Genomic DNA, 19,979 nt, shown 5'->3' with positions numbered 1-19,979 from the left:
GGAACCACTTAAATCCCACTTTCTGTATTTAATAAAATCACTTTTTACTTATTAATTAACCCAGAGTATGTATTAATACGGGGGGGGGGGGCAAACAGCTGTGCATCTCTCTCTGTCAGTGTTATAGAGGGCGAACAATTTATGAGTTTACCCTGTATAAGCTTTATATAGGGTAAAACAGATTTATTTGGGGTTTGGACCCCATTGGGAGTTGGGCATCTGTGTGTTAAAGGCAGGAACACTTCCTAAGTTGGTTTCAGTTAAGTCTGCAGCTTTGGGGCATGTGGTTCAGACCCTGGGTCTGTGCTGGAGCGGACTGGCATGTCTGGCTCAGCAATACAGGGTGCTGGAGTCCCAAACTGGCAGGGAAAGCAGGGGCAGAAGTAGTCTTGGCACATCGGGTGGCAGTCCCAAGGGGGTTTCTGTGATCCAACCCATCACAAGTGTAATGTAAATTCAGGAAGTGAATATGTCCACTCTTTGTCAGCATGGCTTTCTTGCTTGCAATGTAATGTGTGTGAGTGTGAGTGTGTTCTTTCTTCTGGATGTTCTACACTATGGACTTATAGTATAGACTAAACTGAATTTAAGGTACTTGATCTTTATTATAAATCTTGTGGTGTTATCATAGCTATTCCATAATTATCTTTGCTTTTTGTATCAAAAGTTCAAATCAGAAGATAAAACTGGAAAATACATCAAGATAGACAAACAAAGACTTGCTTCTCTTCCTAGCAAATGAGTGATGAGTTGGCTGTATTTATCTTAAGCAAACATCTATGTTGTTCTGCTCTACAGTATATTTAATTTTTCTACAGTTCCATTAACTTTGACTATTTATTTAGCCTCAACAGTATTTAAGTTTCACTTAAAAGAGGCCCTCAGGATATATGTACTAGAAATGAATTAAAAAAAAGTCTTTATTAGCTTACCACAGTTGTCTTCATCAGCCTGGTTCCCACAGTCATCCACACCATTACAGTGAAGAAGTTGAGGCAAACACTTTGTTATATTGCCACAAGGGAAATATCCAAGAGGGCATATGACTTCATGTCTAAAATCCTGATTTTCCAAAGTACAATGGATAACTAATAAAAAACAAAACAAAGAATATGCTTTCTTCACACATATGCTTTCTCCTTAGCTGAATTACACAGTTATATTTTAATGTGAACCTCCAAATTAGTACACATATTAGTTTGTTTTGTGTGTAATTGTAATACTCTACCACCAATGTTAACGGAGGAGGAAATATTCATGTGTCACAAGGTAATTAAAATTACAGAGAAATTTCTTCCCCCCAACAGCCTAGGGCATACTGAAAACATGTTGGAAGAGTACAAGCAAAAAGTGTCCTAGAGCCCCTATCTAAAAGGATAGTCTCCTGTTGTGCTGGACATTAATTTGTTGTAGCAATACACCAGATGAGCTGTGTAGATATGGAAAGCATTAATTTGTGCTGGAACTTCTGCCCCAATAGAAATAAATTAAAGATGCAAGTCAGACTTGGGTTTTATCTAATTTATACCAGGTAAAAAGTGATTATTATAGACAAATGATCAGAGAGCAAAAATATCAAAAGAACAGGACAATGACAAGGCTTGGCTAAATGATAAATAAGAGGTGATATAAATATAGTATTTGAAAGCCGTAAACTGTTTAGTTCCCTTTGGATTGTAGGCCCCCAGCCTTGACATATCAGCTGTGTTGTCTGGCTGTAGAACCTTCCCAATTAATGGCCCAGTCATTAATCCTTTACCTCTCTTCAGGTTGTTTATCCAGAGATGGCTTATCTCTGACCATTATTTTAGTGGCTGATTGCTCTTCCTAGCAGACCCTTGTGAGTTAATTCCATGTAATTAGACAGAACGATATCAAGCAGATAAACTGAGGTACAAATAATATTAATAAAAAACAGTACAGATCTTCCCCATGTTATCCACAGATAGCAAAAGTAAAATCAGGAAAAGACAAACTATGAAAGTGTTCCAGGCAAACCAATAACATCACTAAGAAAACTCATCCAGAAGGTTGAGGAACATAGAAATTCTACATAATGTTAAGAAACATTAAACATCACTAATATTGTGTCCTGTATATAAACAGTAGTGCTAAATTGATTCACTTTTCATAAGTTAGCTGAATACTTGTGGTAGAAGGAGTTTTAGTTAATGGAAAGTGAGAGTGTGCTCTGGTATTTTGTTCTGTAAGGACCACATACAAGGGAAACTTCAGCCGTAGCTACAAAGATAAGGGAGAGTCTCCTAGGGAAAATAAGGTGCAAAAGATCCATCTCTTAACTTTACATATATATTTCAAACATATAGCCTGGTGCTTCAAACTGGCAGGGTCCTCTAGCATAGGAGTTGATCCTGTGCCCACTGAAGTCAATGGTAAAACTCCCATTGATTTCAACGTGGCACACAGAATTTCAAAGGTATTGAGGCACCAATACGTGGCACACAGATTGATTTCAACTCCCATTGATTTCAACGTGGCACACAGATTTCAACGTGGCACCAGATTTTCAAAGGTATTGAGGCACCTAAAGATGCAGATAGGCACTGTTAGAGGCTAGCTGGCCCTTTAAGAGGAGTTAGGCTCAGTCTCACCTGCAACAGGTCAATCACCCTCCCAGCTGGTCTTAACTGACTAGGGATCAGAAGGTCTGGTCTGTTATTGGGTCCATCTGGGGAGAGATCGTAGGGTTATTATAAAAAGTTTGGGCAAGCTCAGCCAAAGGGCGGGTGACAGAATGGTGGCTGCTTGCTCTGTGAGGTCCAGACAGGTTGGGAGTGAAGCAAGGGCAGATCTCTAGAGCAGAAGTGGAAGTGCCTGGTGGAAAGCAGCAGGTAGAAGACTAGTATGTCTCGTGTTTCATCTGGGACTTTGATTAGTCTGGGAGAGAAATGAACCCTGGAGGAACAGAAGATCTTTGGGTTTCTGCTACTGTGGGACTCTGGGAGGGGGAAAAAGCTTCAGAGCCAGCACTCTGGTAAGAGTGGGAGAGGCCCAAGAGTTTGAATGGAAGGTGCAAGAGGGTCTTGTTAACATTTTACTTTAGGCTGCTGAGGAAGGTTGTATTTAATTTGGGGACTGAGTAGCATGAAAGGGGTGTGAATTGTGAGAATGACTCACATAGAGGCCTGAACCATATAAATCCATGAGAGAGATGGAAAGCCCTTCTGAGGGGAAACTGCGGCAAGGATGTGTCAGGTCCACCTCATGCCATGGGCATGATGGTCTGAAGGCAGCAACCCTGGTACAGACACCTAATGGAATTTTCAAAAGCACCTAATGTCAGCCCCACCACCACCCTCCCATCTGGAAATCCATACAGAATCAGATGTTAGTATACATTTAAAAATGTGTAATCAGTGAAATAAACGCTGCTGATTTGAGTGTGATGCTAAAATGTTTGTTTGTAATATATGCACGTGTACTATGCAAATTTTAATCACCGACAACTCTTATTTTGAAATGAATTTCATTAAATGTCAAATGCATTTGTCCTAGTTTGTCATTTGTCAAATGCATTTGTCCAGGCTGCCAACTGGATGGGACTCCGCTTCAATGCCAGGAAGTGTGCATCCTTGCATAACGATGGTAGTAGAAGGGATTCGGTCCAGGCGATGTCTTTTCAGATCGAGGATGAATCTATGATCTTCCTGGAGGACGGTCAAGCGTACCAACATCTTCGCACACCCACAGGTTTCCACATCCAGACGACATCTAAGGATACCATCGTTGAGATCCTACGAGATGTGGCCAGGATCAACTCCTCCCTAGTGCACCATGGCAGAAGATCAATACCTTGAACACCTTCCTGATCCCCCATATTTCATTCATCCTGAGGGGATCTGCTGTGGCAAAGGTACCTCTGAACAAGGCAGACAACACCATTAGGCAGCTGGTGAAGACATGGATGTTTCTTCCCCAGAGAGCCATCAATGAACTGGTGTACATCTCGCACAGGCAGGGCGGTGCCAATTCCCTTGTATGGGTGATCTGTGTGATGTTGCGGTGATCATTCACACCTTTCGCCTTCTGACGTGCCTGGATGCCATGGTGAGGAACATCCCAGAAAGTGCTATGTGGGATGTCATCAAAAAGCAAATTGCCAGGACTTCCTCCAACCAAAATGTCACCGCCTGAGTGGTTTGCTGGAAGGTGAATTTGGAAGAGACGGGAGAGATATTGCTTCACTCTGGACTCGTGCCCGCAATGCTACGCAATGACTGGAGAAGCGTATTGGCTGCCGCTGGACGTGGTGCGACGAACGCCAGGAACTGGGAGTCCTGGTGCCACAGGTGAAGAACACAGACCACACAATCCTTACTCTGAGAGCTAGAACCATTCTGGAGAGGACCCTGAAGTATGCCATCTGCTGCCAGTATGTGGAAAACCTGAAGCGGAAGCCAGATCAGGGCAAGGTGTTCAAGGTGGCGTGCAAGTGGGATGCCAGCAACCCCTTCCACCACAAAGGCAGCTTCACCCAACTTGCTGACTGGAGGTTCATCCACAGGGTCTGACTCAACTGCATTCCGCTGAACAGAGCCATCCGCCATGGGAATCAGGACAAGCGATGTAGGAAGTGTGGCTATGCCAATGAGATGCTACCCCATGTCCTGTGTAGCTGCAAGCCCCATTCCAGAGCTGGCAGCTGCAACACACCATCCAAGATTGCCTGGTCAGAGGCATCACACCACCCGTAGGGAAGGTTGCCATGAACTCCACTATCCCCAGAACCGACAGTCAGCTGCGACCGGACATGATCATTACCAATGAGGACTGGGAAAAGATCATCATGGTGGACGTCACAGTGCCCTTTGGGAACAGGACCCCAGCCTTCCACGATGCCTGAGCTCGAAAGGTGGAGAAATACACTCCTCTGGCCGACACCTTTAGAGCAAGGGTTACCAGGTTCAGACATACATGCTGATCGTCAGAAGCCTTGGGCGCATGGGACCCCAGTAACAAGTGAGTGTTGTGGGAATGCGGAATTGGTCATCGCTATGCTTGGCTGATGCGGCAACTCATGGTGTCGAATGCCATCAGGTGGTCAAGGGACATCTATGTAGAACGCAACACCGGGGACATCGGCAATACTAGGCGAGATGAGCTGGAGTGCCGATGAAAAGCGCAGTAAGGAAAGTAACAAAGACTTCCCTGATAGATTGCATTTCCTAAATGGACATCCTACCCTAATTCTGGATTACTGAGGGACAATCTCCACTCTGATATATTTTGCTTTCCACAACCACCTCTCTGTACAACTCATCATGAGATATGTATCTGAGTATTCGGATTCTCATATCTAAACTGTATTCTTAAATTCTTACATTTATTCATCTAATTTGGGTTATAGCTGATTATGTACTCTACGTATCATAGGACTTTTAAAAACAAACTCTGTATTTGTGGATAATCTAAGCACTATACCCAGATGTACAGACACTCTTTTCTCAACCTATGTATCACATGATTTTTTAACATTAGCTTTAATAAATTTTTTTAATTTGCAGGTTTTAATCCCTTACAACTGTTATTTTGAAAATGAATTTCATGAAATGTCAAATGCATTTGTCCTAGTTGAGGATTAAGCCCGTAGCAAAATTATAATTTTTTTTAATTTAAATTTTAAAATTTAAAATGTTTAAAAAAGCTTTTTTTTAAAAAAAGTAAACATTTAGTAAAAACAAAGAGCATAAATTTCAGCTCAGAATTTTTTTCTGAAAATTCTTAGTTCCTGTAAACATATAATGAAAACTGTCACATCAACCATAACTACAGCAGTAAGACTATAATTTTCAAACGGTCTTTAACATAGATGCCTACATTATTATATATTACTTTAGATCAAATTTAATACATATGAATAATATATTTTAAAAGTCAAATTGTCAGAAAGGATGGTGGAAGCTGGAAAGTTCCCACCTTCCTATAACCAGAGTATATATATATACACATTGACGTAGTCTAAACCTATTCCTTTCCTTGGACTTGGCTTTACGGGTAAATCAAATTGCAACAAAGCACAGCCCAAAGCCTAAATGTTCCCCCAAGTCTGGCTGTTTGTAGAATATTCATGCAAGACCTCTTCTGTTCCATTCACTTGTTTCTCCTCCTTTACCAGAAAGAAGCTCCAACCACCTTGCTACAATCAACCTCTTTTTTGAGAGTGCACATTGCAGTTGCTGTCCGTGCATTTAATTTTCAATTTATACTTTCAAAACAAACCATCCAATTCTCTTATTTCATGACAAGGATATTTAATCCAATGAAGAATATTGTTTAATTATGAAACACTGGTGCCTTGCAGCATTTGAAATACTCTGCATAATCTTCACTAGCTCTGTTGCATTGCTTGCTCAGATAGTACTGCCGCTTCTGAAATACGTGATCATTTTGCTGGGCTAGTTACATAACACAAGGAGCAAATTTTGTATTCACCTTTTCCTGGATATCATGCATTTACTTCTTTGTAGCATTTCATTCCTGTTCTCAGTCTCATCCTAGATTAGGAGTAAAATTTTAAAAAGCACCTATGTGATTTAGGAGCCCAAGCCCCATTTTCAAAAGCAACTTAGATGCCTAGGAGCATAGGTCTTATTAAACGTCACTTAAGATAATTCTGAAAATTTCCCCCTAAATCGTTTTACTTTAAACATGGTCTTAAAAAGCCAAGACTACACTCACAACTACTTCAAAATTAGAATATCAGAGCAATATTGTCCTCTCACTTCTACACCACAGATCTGAGAATCCAATGTTCTGCTCTTCTTGTATGCACAGAACTCTCATTACTGCACATATAGAGAAAGTCTATTGGAGCTGACTTTCATTATGTGGCTCTGATGGGATAATTTCACCTTAATGTATAACTGTCAAACTTACTTAAATGTTCAAAGAGCAGCCTGAGTTAAGTCCCTGTTTCCTAGATATGTTCAGATAATCTTATATTTTGTTTCTTCTTGTCCCCATTAATGTTTTATTCAGAGGATAAATTCACTGTTCATTAACCTTCTCCGGTGCTCTGGGCTCAGATTCAGAATGCTGTACTTCAGCCTTGCTCCAAATTGCCCTCACCAACCCCCGTATTGCTACAGAATTCAGCACACAAACAACAAGTCAGGTACTATATGTGCAGTACCTGAGTGTTTAAAGCCACAACCAGCAAAAAATGTAAGCAGCTAGCCAACTGGAGTTTGTCCAGATGGAGTAAATTGCAGGATCCGGAGCCTGAGTGACTGGTGAGCTATCAAACACTTTTCCTGAACATGTTCATTTGGTTGAAAACCTAAATTTCAGCCAAAACCAGTTTTAAGAGAATATTTTCAACTAACCCCAATTCAGTCCTTTCTTTCTCAAACCTTGGGCCACCTGGCCCGTAGGTTAATATGTCATTGCTGTAGGTCCAGATGAATTGCAATGGAATTTTAGAAATGTGAATATAGGACAATATGAAAGTGTACCTGGAAAAGCTAGAAGAAGCTAAGTTTTACATTTGGCAAACTTTGGAGAAAAAGACAAATACACCTCTACCCCGATATAAAGCGACCTGATATAACACGAATTTGGATATAACGCGGAAAAGCAGCACTCCGGCAGGGCGGCGCTGCGTGCTCCGGTGGATCAAAGCAAGTTCGATATAACGCAGTTTCACCTATAAGGCGGTAAGATTTTTTGGCTCCTGTCAAGGTTCCTTCCCCACTCTGAACGCTAAGGTACGGATGTGGGGACCTGCATGAAAGCCTCCTAAACTTACTTTTACTAGCTTAGGTTAAAACTTCCCCAAGGTACACACTATTTTACCCTTTGCCCTTGGACTTTCGCTGCCACCACCAAATGTCTAACACCGGTATTATTATTATTAGGAAAGAGCCCGTTTGGAAACGTCTTTCCCCCCAAAATCCTCCCTTACCTTTACACCCCTTTTCCTGGGGAAGGTTTGATAAAAATCCTCACCAATTTGCATATGTGACCACAGACCCAAACCCTTGGATCTTAAGAACAATGAAAAAAGCATTCAGTTTCTTAAAAGAAGAAAAAGTAAAAAAGAATCACCTCTGTAAAATCAGGATGGTAAATACCTTACAGGGTAATTAGATTCAAAACATAGAGAATCCCTCTGGGCAAAACCTTAAGTTACAAAAAGACACAAAAACAGGAATATCCATTCTATTCAGCACAGCTTATTTTCACAAACAGAATCTAACGCATACCTAGCTAGATTAATTACTAAGTTCTAAGACTCCATTCCTGTTCTGTCCCCGGCAAAAGCATCACACAGACAGACCCAGACCCTTTGTTTCTCCCCCCCTCCAGCTTTGAAAGTATCTTTTCTCCTCATTGGTCATTGTGGTCAGATGCCAGCGAGGTTATCCTAGCTTCTTAACCCTTTAAGGTGAAAGGATTTTTCCTCTGGCCAGGAGGGATTTTAAAGGTGTTTACCCTTCCCTTTATATTTATGACAGCTCCCAAGGACAGCATTATATCGCGGTAGAGGTGTACCTTGAATGGAGGCAGCTCTTTGAAATTCCATTTAACATTTGATGTTTGAGATTTGGGAGCTCTACAAAAGCACCATGCCTGCTGTTTTGACAATCTTACATTAAATATTGTACTTCGGTTAATATAGTGTCTGGAACACAAAAATAATCATGTTTTGCTGTACATATATATCCATTATTGTTTCCCCTTTTTGACCTGAGCAGCTCCTCATTTAGGAGGAAAAATTAGTGATAGGTATTTTTTTGGGGGTGCAATCTTTTTTGTTTATTTATAAAGATTGTACAAAATCCTGTGTCTCTGACCACAGAAGGAATCAAATAGTAGGAAACAGCTTCTTTTGCTCAAGCACCAAGAACACTCTTTTCAGCCTGCATCCTTGACCCAAAATCCTCTCCCTCTTCTGAGGCCAAACACTCTGCTTGCAGCTGCTTTTTCAGCTGTCTGTGTTTCTCTCTGTGTTCTGCCTTCCCTCACACACATATACCTCGTAAAAATACTCTGCAAAAACTCCTTGGTTGGTTTCCATACTCCTTTTGTCCTAGGTGCAGGCTTAGCCTTACAGTTACGTTAACTGAAGGGTAGATTCACACCTATCAATCTCAATGAGGTTTTAACTCACCCCATAAGAGTTTCATCCAGCTCATAAGAGTATATTATGGCGGTGTCAATTTCAAGTTCCATAGGTAAGGCTGAGTTGAATTTTGCATTATGTATGAAGAATATAGTATAGTCTCCCCAGAATTACAGCACTTCCCTCTTTGACTATAGAAATAATTTGTACAGAATTTGCAAATAAATCTATTAATTAGTATAGAAATTAACATTAAACAAAAATATTAATCCCGAAACTACTGGTAATTAGTGGATTTACTTCTTGTGACTCTTTGGGAATCTGTCTACATGAATTTATGAATTCCAGTTGGATTTTATGAACTCTGTATGTTTATAGACTTACTGGTGTCTTTCACTGGATCCTTGCATCATCCCTGGGCGTCTGTCCCTGAATAGAGCAGCAACACAAGGTGGGTAAGGTAATATCTTTTATTGTTGGTGAGAGAGACTCTTATCCACTGGGTTGGAAGCTGAAGCCCATAGAGGATTAGAGAATGGAAAAACCCTGGGAATAGGCCAGAAGTGAGAAATGTGTTAGAATCTGCTGTTAAAATGGAGACTCTCTTGAGAAAGTGGGAAGAAAGCAGAACAGAATCAGAAGGCAAGACTGGTCAGGAGGAAAAGGGGTGCAGAAAAATACTGGACTCCTTGGAAGACACTAAGACTCTAAGGATGCTAAAGATTGGTAAGAAAACTGAGTCAGGATTTTGCATGCAGGTGTTTATTGTTCTATCGCTCTTTATCTCTCTTATGTACTGTCTGTCTATGGATAAAGTTTAGAAATACAGTAGAAACTCAGAGTTACGAGCCCCTCAGGAATGAAGGTTTTTCGGAACTCTGAAATGTTTGTAACTCTGAACAAAATGTTATGGTTGTTCTTTCAGAAAGTTTACAACTGAACACTGACTTAATACAGCTTTGAAACTTTACTACACAGAAGAAAAATGCTTTTAACCATCTTAATTTAAATGAAACAAGCACAGAAACAGTGCCCTTACCTTGCCAAATTTTTTTTTAAAAAAAAAAAACGTTTCCCTTTATTTTTTTAGTAGTTTACATTTAACACGATACTGAACTGTATTTGGGGTAGGGTTTTTTTTTTTGGTTTTTGTTTTATTTGTCTCTGCTGCTGCTTGATTATGTACTTCTGGATCCAAATGAGGTGCGTGGTTGACAGGTCAGTTCGTAATTCTGAGGTTCTACTGTATCTTTGCAAAGTCTCTGTGTTACTTGCTTTAACGATCACAAAGTCCCCAGAGGGTGAAATGGTAATCAAGAGTACCCACACAGATAAAGGTCAGGAGTGGAGGAGTGTGAGCTACTGAGGAGACTGGGGAGGTTAGCACTTGTCTTGAGGTTTAATGCAGCACCGCTCCACATCTAAAGAAGAGATATGAGCACTGGTGTCTGTATTCTGGGATTGTGCCTGAAAGACCAGACACAGAGCTAGCGTTGGGATGTTGTCCAGACTCAATAAACTTAGAAGGATGTGGGATCCAAGGTTTGGGCCTAATAGAGCACTGGTGATCATCCTTTGGGGCAAGCTCAGCTGTAACATTTGTAAATTCTACAAAAATTCATTCTATAACTGAATAACAGAGACTCTTCAAACAGGAAATTCAAAGTCCAGGTTAAACTTCAAAGAAATCCAAACATGTAACAGTTAGAGCACCAAAACGATGTTAACTCTGTCCTGTAAAGACACCAGAGGAAAAAGAAAAAAAGTGAATATCTTTAGAAAATTAATTTAATCTTATCTGAGAGTACTAACATTAAAATGCTTTAATCACAACCTTATGGTGATTGCATTGCATGGTATTACTACAGGGCAGAGTTGTTTGGCTGCCCTAAATATGCATTTCCATACATTAGCATATTTGGATTTCTTTTAAGTTTTAATTTTAACTCCGAATTTTCTGGCATTACATATATACTTGGTTTTGGAATAACTACAATATTCCTGTAATATATTTACTCTAAAGTACTCTGAACCTTCAATTTTAATTCAGTTTTTGTCTGGGAATGAGTAGAAATCCTTTAAATGTATTATTCATTCAGGCAAATTTAGCTGGTCTTATCACTGCCCTGTCTTAATTTACCTAATCTTGCAATTCTGCACAAGAGGGTGCATGATTCTATTAAATTAACTGCTCTAGTTCACTTCATTATAGCTATCAAAGGACTGTTCTATATTGTTGTTAAACCAAGAACAAGGGAAACATTTAATTTTAGTCATTTTTATTGTGAATTAGTTATTTTTGTAATCTCATATTTATATCAAGCTTCAAAAGGTAGCTCTCTTGTTTTATAGGTTGTCTCTCATTCACAGCCCATCCAGGATAGAACAGCTCACCTTTGCTTCTTAGTCCTATGGCCCAAAATTGAACTGTTAAATCCCAGGAAACCCTATAATGTAAAAGGAGTACCATCAGGGAACCATATAAATTAACTTTAACAATCTGATCAATATGGCTTTGATTAATATTTTCAAATAGTTGAGATTCATAATGTGTAAAGTTGGGCCAAGAGTGTATATGTCACATATATTTAGCAGAAATGGCCAAATTTTCAAAGGTGTCCTCAAATTTATCCACAAGTTTTGTGGATAAGACAGATGTGTGTCTAAAGCCTGCATGTGCACTCACAAATCAGGTAGACAGAAAGTTAAAAAGAGAAGAAGGAAGAAGAAGAAAAAAAAAGGACTATAATAATGAGGGACACATAAGTACCTAGATACGTAAGAAGAAAGGAGTGAAAAAATGTAGACAAGGAAAATTTATTCAAGGCCTTAGCTGTGAGGACAAGATGTCTGAACTTGATGTGGAAGGTAAATATATACCAGAGCAAGACTTGGTTTTCTCTAGCACTTTTCATCCATGTATTTTGTTAGTAAAATGGTACAGAGCAATAAGATAGTGTAAATGCTACATAGATTGCCCTCTTAAGTCACATGCAGTTTAGCTCTGTGATCACCCTGCATGGATAAAACTATTTCTTCACAAGGTCCACAGTGGATTTTGGAGCTTATATTTTCTATACATCCGGCATCAAGTAAATGGAAAATAGGTGAATTGTTATTTATACATAGGACATCCCAGACATGAACAAACATCTTGCCTGCAATGTACATCCCATCTCACATGAGAAAAGACTAATGTACTCAACTAAATATTCATGGCCCTGCACAACTGTACCCTTGCCTACATCTTTGTTCTCTTGCCTCTTACTCTGTCTTTTGCTGCCTATGCAAACATGATTAAAACAGGGCTTCCCTCAGCCAAAGTGGAGTTACAATGCCTGGATTGCTTCAGCCAAATACCAGAGATAAAGAGGGAACCTCAGTTGGTTCTCTTCTTAGCTTCATCCTTTTTCCTTCAGATTCTTCCTCTCTGACTCACACTTCCAGATTCAGTTCCCAAATCTATATAATATTCCCCGCTAATTGTTCATTATGGATAAATGAATTAATTCTAAACAGCTGCCCTACCCGTGCTCCTTTGACATCCTTGTCAGGACAGGCAATCCTGGTGCTTCTTCTAGCTCAGTGGTTCTCAATCTGTTTATCATTATGGGCTACATATGTGGCCCACATAACACATACTACCTGTATGGCCCTGAGGATGTCACATGGGCCGCAGCTGTGTGCTGATTGGGACACAGGTTAAGAACCATTGCTCTAGCTGGATGGAGGGAGACAGCTAACCCTTTTCCTGCTGAACTCTGGATGATGGGGCAAATTTAGCACAGGGACAGAGAGGAGGCAGCTTGTGCTTTTCTTATTCAGAGACAGCTAGTTGCTTGGTTTGCCTCGTGCAATGGATACAAAATCCCTGGGGTGCAAGCCTGTTTTTGCCACACCTTCCCATGCTCCTATTTGTATTACTCCCATTTAAAGAGGAGAAAATGGAATGAGAGAATGCATATGGGCAAGCCATGTGAAGAGTGTACCTGAGAGAACTAACATATGTTTAGCTGTTGAACTAAAAAGATGCAACTCTTTCACTACATTTGCAAGACATTACTTGGGCTTTATTCTGCTTACAGCCTAGTGCTCCATGTCAAAGTATGCTTAGGAGATGTTTCGTGTTTGGTTTCGCTATGTCCATCTTCTCTCTCTCATACACTGGAGGAGTGGTAAATTCACATGGCTTTTTGTCATTTCTCTAAAGCAAATGAATATGAATTCAAACATAGGCTACAAAAACAGCACAAGCTGACTAAATGCCAAGAGTCCTGAGCAGTGAAATTAATCCAAACAGTGTGATTCACTGCTTGGTATTCAATACCACATCAGCTTCAAGCACATTATTATACTCATATAAAGGAACAACAAAGTAGTAGGGAAAAGGTTTTTAATTCTTATATTTTTAACAAATAAAGCTCAACCTCATTGAACTAAATGAATGAATTCAAAATGAACCTCAAATCCTGTTGGCATTAGGCTGAAAGCCAGCAGATCATGTTCTTTCTTCCAAAGTAGCGGTCTAGCTTTTGAAAGTGGCAGCCCTTTTGAAAGTGCAGAGGCTTGAGAAAACCCAGCTGCTAGTTCCATAAAGGGGCCTTTCTGAAAAACATGAACTGATGAGTGAGGAGAGAAGCAGGGTGGTGGTACTGGAAAAGCCATTACAGCTTTTTCAACACTGTAAGTACAAGTGGCAATAGCTGTTGAACATACAAAGGATTCGAATGAACGTTGTGACCTTGCAACAGCCTGCAATACTTTGCTGATGACAGGCTTGTCAGTGATCGACTGGGGAATTTTTGAGGTGAGAGGCCATTATTTATGACAATGCTGAAAACAGTCTCTCCCAGTTCCTAAGATTAACAACAAGACCTGAGCAAATAGTGCAACAAATTATTCACAAATCATTCAAATTTCAAAACAAATTCATGGTGTCATAGTTGATGCCTGATGAAGAGTTGGAAGCATGAGAATCTGTGTATCCAAGAGCAGAAGATAGAAATGCCAGGAGCTGGAGAATCACCAGGGGTCAGCAAGAGAGTCTGCTGAGAGAGGAAACTGAGGCAGGGTCAGGGTCCAATGAAGGCTCAGATAAAACCCTGTCATAGTTACTTTTATGTCTAATCAGAACAGCTCAGCTTTCCAATTACAAACATCCAATACCCAAAGCAATACTCAAAATGAAGAGTTTGTGGGCAGTTCACAGAAGAGTCAAAACAAGAGTCAAACAAGAGAAAAAAACAATAACTGAACAATTTTAACCAATAAACATGGACAGCATGATCTGTTCAGACAACATGGGAACAGAAAAAAAAAGTTAAATTTTTTTTGGTATGAATAGTTCACACAGCTCTAGTACCAGGTTGATGTAGTTGAGAGCAGCTGGTGATTTGGATAGTGAATAGCTCTGGTCTGCTGTTTAAACTGAAATACAGTAATTTAAGGCCAGGCAGCATAGGTCCTGCTTAGGTTTTAGATTTGTTCCAGACAAGACACTAGCTGTGAATTACTTAAGCCATAATTCACATCTTGTATATGTTTGATTGCTTAATTACATAGTTACATTATCATTTACAGGTAATGAAGTTCTTTAAGTGTTCTTTGCAAACTGAACATATGACATGAAACTGAAATAAAAAAGCACAGGTTGGATTTATTTTGATAGCTGCACTGTGGCACATTTAAAAAAATATGTCTTATGTGTTGATTGGACATAATCAACAAGATGGCCCTTATTCTAAATTCATCCATTTTACAGTAGTTTAACTATTGACTTCAGGGGAGTTATTCCTGATTTACAACAATATAAGTGCGTTCAGAATCAAGCCCAATAAGTGCATTTATCTGAAGTTATCAAATGTATACAGCTTTATGTACTGAAATAAGCACAACTCTGTATTTTTTTTATTGAATGAAACTCCAAATATAGGCACCCAAATGTGTAAGTGATGCCATATTATACAATTTATTATTAGTAATAAGTTATAAAAATATTGGACATTGTTAAACAAAAACCTAAGCAACAGACTTGCTTAAAGTTAAATATGCAACACCAGTAACTTCCCATCTGCAAAGTCTCCACAATTGAACTATTAAGCCTTTGAATTCCTCAAACGAACGAAAAACTATGTTCACTGTATTAAAAATGTGCCAGGATGCTAACCTTTGCATTCAGAAGAGGTGCCTCTCAAGCCTTGGCATAGAGCTTGTATTTAATAAACGTTGTCTTCCCAACAATGTACTAATTTGTTCAAATAGAATGTCACTATGTTAAGCTATTAAAATTATTTTTAAACCAAAATGTTCTTGGCCAATATTCATTTTAACTTCATCAATTCCTGTGGGAAAATAATTTCTGTAATTTTTTTTAGTACCTGACTTTCTACTCTACTAGTTAAACGCTTTGCTGTTGCTTTACACAAATGTTTCCCAGAGGTAGCAATACAACTTTAAGATGTGCAGTAAGACATGTATTTTAGCAACGTTTGCTTGATTTTTGCTTTCTTCTGACACTATGTAATCGGGGTGAGACAAGCCGGGTGAAAATTTTCAAGGCTTTGTTGACAGACATTTGTTTTCTTGACTAGAGGGAAATTTTCTCCACAATTAAAAACATTTTTGGGTTTTCACTGAATTTTTAAAAAACTATTTAATAACCTGAAAATTTTAATTTTTATGTAAATGAAAAAGATCATTTCCATTGACAATTTTTCTGCCAGGAGCAGGGGCGGTCCTTTTCCAATAAAGTTGAGGTGGGGGTTAGATTCACAAAAGGTTTACCCCTTTTACATGGAAAGGTCCATGTAAATAACTGATTCTTAGAGCAGCTAGTCATGGAACCCATAAGAGGAGAGGTAATTCTTGATTTAGTCCTAAGTGGAGCACAGGATCTGGTCCAAGAGGTGCATATAGCTGGACTGTTTGGTAATAGTGACCATAATATAATTAAATTTAACATCCCTGTGGTGGGGAAAACACTACAACAGCCCAGCACTGTAGCATTTAATTTCAGAAAGGGGAACTACACAAAAATGAGGAGGTTAGTTAAACAGAAATTAAAAGGTACGGTGCCACAGTGAAAGCCCTGCAAACTCATGGAAACTTTTTAAAGACATCATAATAGAGGCTCAAATGTATATCCCAAATTAAAAAACGTAGTAAGAGAACCAAAAACGTGCTACCATGGCTAAACAACAAAGTAAAAGAAGCAGTGAGAGGCAAAATGGCATCCTTTAAAAAGTGGAAGTTAAATCCTAGTGAGGAAAATTGAACAGAGCATAAATCCTGGCAAACGAAATGTAAAAATATAATTAGGAAAACCAAAAAAAGAATTTGAAGAATAGCTAGCCAAAGATTCAAAAAGTAATAGCAATTTTTTTTAAGTACATCAGAAGCAGGAAGCCTGCTAAACAACCAGTGTGGCCACTGGATGATCAAGGTGCTAAAGGAGAACTCAAGGACAATAAGGCCATTGAGGAGAAACTAAATGAATTCTTTGCATCGGTCTTCACGGCTGAGGATGTGAAGGAGACTCCCAAACCTGAGCCATTCTTTTTAGGTGGCAAGCCGGAGGAACTGTCACAGATTGGGGCATCAGTAGAGGAGGTTTTGGGACAAATTGATAAACTACACAGTAATAAGTCACCAGGACCAGATGGTATTCACCCAAGAGTTCTGAAGGAACTTAGATGTGAAATTGCACGACTACTAACTGTAGTCTGTAACCTATCATTTAAATCAGCTTCTGTACAAAATGACTGGAGGACAGCTAATGTGACACCAATTTTTAAAAAGGGCTCCAGAAGTAATCCCGGCAATTACATGCTGGTTAGCCTGACTTCAGTACCAGGCAAACTGGTTGAAACTATAGTAAAGAACAAAATTGTCAGACACATAGATGAACATAATTTGTTGGGGAAGAGTCAACATGGTTTTTGGAAAGGGAAATCATGCCTTACCAATCTACTAAAATTCTTTGAGAGGGTCAACAAGCATATGGACAAGAGGGATCCAGTGGATTTAGTGTACTTAGATTTTCAGAAAGCCTTTGACAAGATCCCTCAGCAAAGACTCTTAAGCAAAGCTGTCATGGGATAAGAGGGAAGGTCCTCTCATGGATTGGTAACTGGTTAAAAGATAGGAAACAAAGGGTAGGAATAAATAGTCAGTTTTCAGAAGGGAGAGAGGTAAATAGTGGTGTCCACAGGGGTCTGTACTGGGACCAGTTCTATTCAATATATTCATAAATGATCTGGAAAAAAGGGTAAACAGTGAGGTGGCAAAATTTGTAGATGATACAAAATTGCTCAAGATAGTGAAGTTACAGGCAGACTGCAAAGAGCTACAAAAGGATTTCAAAAACTGGGTGACTGGGCAACAAAATGGCATATGAAATTCAATGTTGATAAATGCAAAGTAATGCACATTGGAAAACATAATCCCAATTATACATATAAAATGATGGGGTCTAAATTAACTGTTACCACTCAAGAAAGAGATCTTGGAGTCATGGATAGTTCTCTGAAAACATCCACTCAATGTGCAGCAGCAGTCAAAAAAGTAACCACAATGTTGGGAATCATTAAGAAAGAGATAGATAAGAAGACAGAAAATATCATATTGACTCTATATTAATCGATGGTACATCCACATCTTCAATACTGAGTGCAGATGTGGTCGCCCCATCTCAAAAAAGATAATTTGGAATTGGAAAATGTTCAGCAAAGGGCAACAAAAATTATTAGGATTATGGAACGGCTGCTATATGAGGAGAGATTAATAAGCCTGGGACTTTTCAACTTGGAAAAGAGATGACTAAGGGGGGATATGATAGAGGTCTATAAAATCATGACTGGTGTGGAAAAAGTAAATAAGGAAGTGCTATTTACTACTTCTCATAACACAAGAACGAGGGGTCACCAAATGAATTTAATAGGCAGCAGGTTTAAAACAAACAAAAGGAAGTATTTCTTCACACAATGCTCAGTCAGTCTGTGGAACTCCTTGCCAGAGGATGTTGTAAAGGCCAATGAGGTTCACATATATAGCCAAACATAGTGCTCTTTCTTGTACAAGAGGACAGGAAATACTTCACAGGTCACTCTTATGGTGTGCCTCTTCCAAAAGTCCCTCCCCATTCTACCTCATGGTATGTCTACACTGCAATCAAAGGTGTGATTGTAGCTCATGTAGGCACACCCATACTAGTGTTAATCTAGCTGGCATGGCTAAAAACAGAAGTGAAGATGTAGCAGGATGGACTGCAGCATTGGCTAGCAAGGTGAATATTTGCCGGTGAGAGTCTGTGTTGCCATGTTTTTTTACGGCTATCTTTAGTCACAGTAGCCAGGGTATATACTTCTGTCGCTGATGAAAGACCTAAAGATTACAAACTGGAAGAGTGCCTGAAGAGATCACGGGGGTACTGACTTCTCTCTTAGAGTATGTCTACGCTGCAGTTGAAGGTGTGATTGCAGCTCAGGTGAAGTATATCCATGCTAGCATTAATCTAGCTAGCACGGCTAAAGATAGCAGTGAAGACATGGGTGCACAGGCCCCAGCACAGGTTGTACAAGCCTGTCCAGAACCCCAGATACATAGTTGTGTTGCTAACCCATATCACAGTCCATGCTGCTGGGTCTTCACTTGTTTTTTAGCCCTGCCAACTAGAGCTATGCCTACTTGAGCTACAATTGCACCTTTAATTGCAGTGTAGACATGCACTAAGAGAGGAGTCAGTGCACCAATACTCTCTTCAGGCACTCTTCCTCCATTCTTCAGGAAACAGAAGCCATGTAACTTAGCGGCCAATCACCCACCTTGAATAGTGAACTCTGAAGATCAAGTTTCAGAGTAACAGCCGTGTTAGTCTGTATTTGCAAAAAGAAAAGGAGTACTTATGGCACCTTAGAGACTAACCAATTTATTTGGATTTATTTGAGCATAAGCTTTCGTGAGCTACAGCTCACTTCATCCGATGAAGTGAGCTGTAGCTCACGAAAACTTATGCTCAAATAAATTGGTTAGTCTCTAAGGTGCCACAAGTACTCCTTTTCTTTCTGAAGATCAATAATTTGAAGCCAAGTATCAGAGGGGTAGCCATGTAGTCTGTATCCACATAAACAACAAGGAGTCCAGTGGCACCTTTAAAGACTATCCTATTTATTTGGGCATAAGCTTTCGTGGTAAAACACACCACTTCTTCAGATACATCTTTTTTTCACTCCATGCGTCTGAAGAAGTAGGTATTTTTTTACCCACGAAAGCTCATGCCCAAATAAATCTGTTAGTCTTTAAGGTACCACCGGACTCCTAATAATTTGAAGGAGAACTTGTTATGAACATTCATAAATAAAATGTGCAGATAAGGATCAACTGTTCTTCTTCCTCTCGTGTCCTTGTCACAAATTAGATATTTTTCCAGCAATGGTTGTTGATCAAGTGTTGATCAACTATAAATAAGGCTAAGATTTTGTCATGGTTATTTTTAGTAAAAGTCATGGACAGGTCACGGGCAGTAAACAAAAATTCATGGAAGCTGTCACCTGTCTGTGACTTTTGCTGCTGCGGCTCCATGGTTTCCCCTGCCACCATGGTGGCTGGGACCTATGGGGTTTCCCCCTCTGCCCGCGGCAGCTGGGAGCTTCAGGGTGACCATATTTCCTAAAGAGAAAACGGGACACCCCCAGCCACTTGCCCAAGGTGTTTCCTCCCCCCCACCCCACCGCACCCCACCCCACCCCACCCAAGCTGTTGCCTGTTGCCGGAACCCTGTGGAGGGCCCCCTCAGGAGTCTGTCACCTGTCATCGCTGCTGTCGCCTGTCCCTGGAACCCTACCAGGGCCCCGCTGGCTGCCAGCTCCAGAGTTCAGCAGCCCCTGGGGCTGAAGCA

The 19,979-nt window shown here is 39.9% G+C and overlaps 1 protein-coding gene across 6 annotated transcripts in view; it reads right to left on the bottom strand.

Moving 5' to 3' along the window:
• Positions 1–19,979, bottom strand: part of RXFP1 (relaxin family peptide receptor 1) — a 90,612-nt gene that overhangs the window by 63,932 nt on the left and 6,701 nt on the right. For 4 of the 6 annotated variants that reach the window (XM_075127770.1, XM_075127769.1, XM_048847523.2 and 1 more), the window contains exon 2: positions 933–1,088. In XM_075127770.1, coding sequence (XP_074983871.1) covers positions 933–1,088 — 156 coding nt within the window. Of the gene's footprint in view, positions 1–932; positions 1,089–9,469; positions 9,632–11,479; positions 11,533–19,979 lie in introns of all 6 variants that reach the window. The other 2 variants (XM_048847525.2, XM_048847526.2) reach the window with 2 other exon arrangements.

This window comes from Caretta caretta, chromosome 4, assembly GCF_965140235.1.
Source record: "Caretta caretta isolate rCarCar2 chromosome 4, rCarCar1.hap1, whole genome shotgun sequence".
Classification (NCBI taxonomy): domain Eukaryota; kingdom Metazoa; phylum Chordata; order Testudines; family Cheloniidae; genus Caretta; species Caretta caretta.
This window is presented reverse-complemented; position numbering and strand designations above follow the sequence as displayed.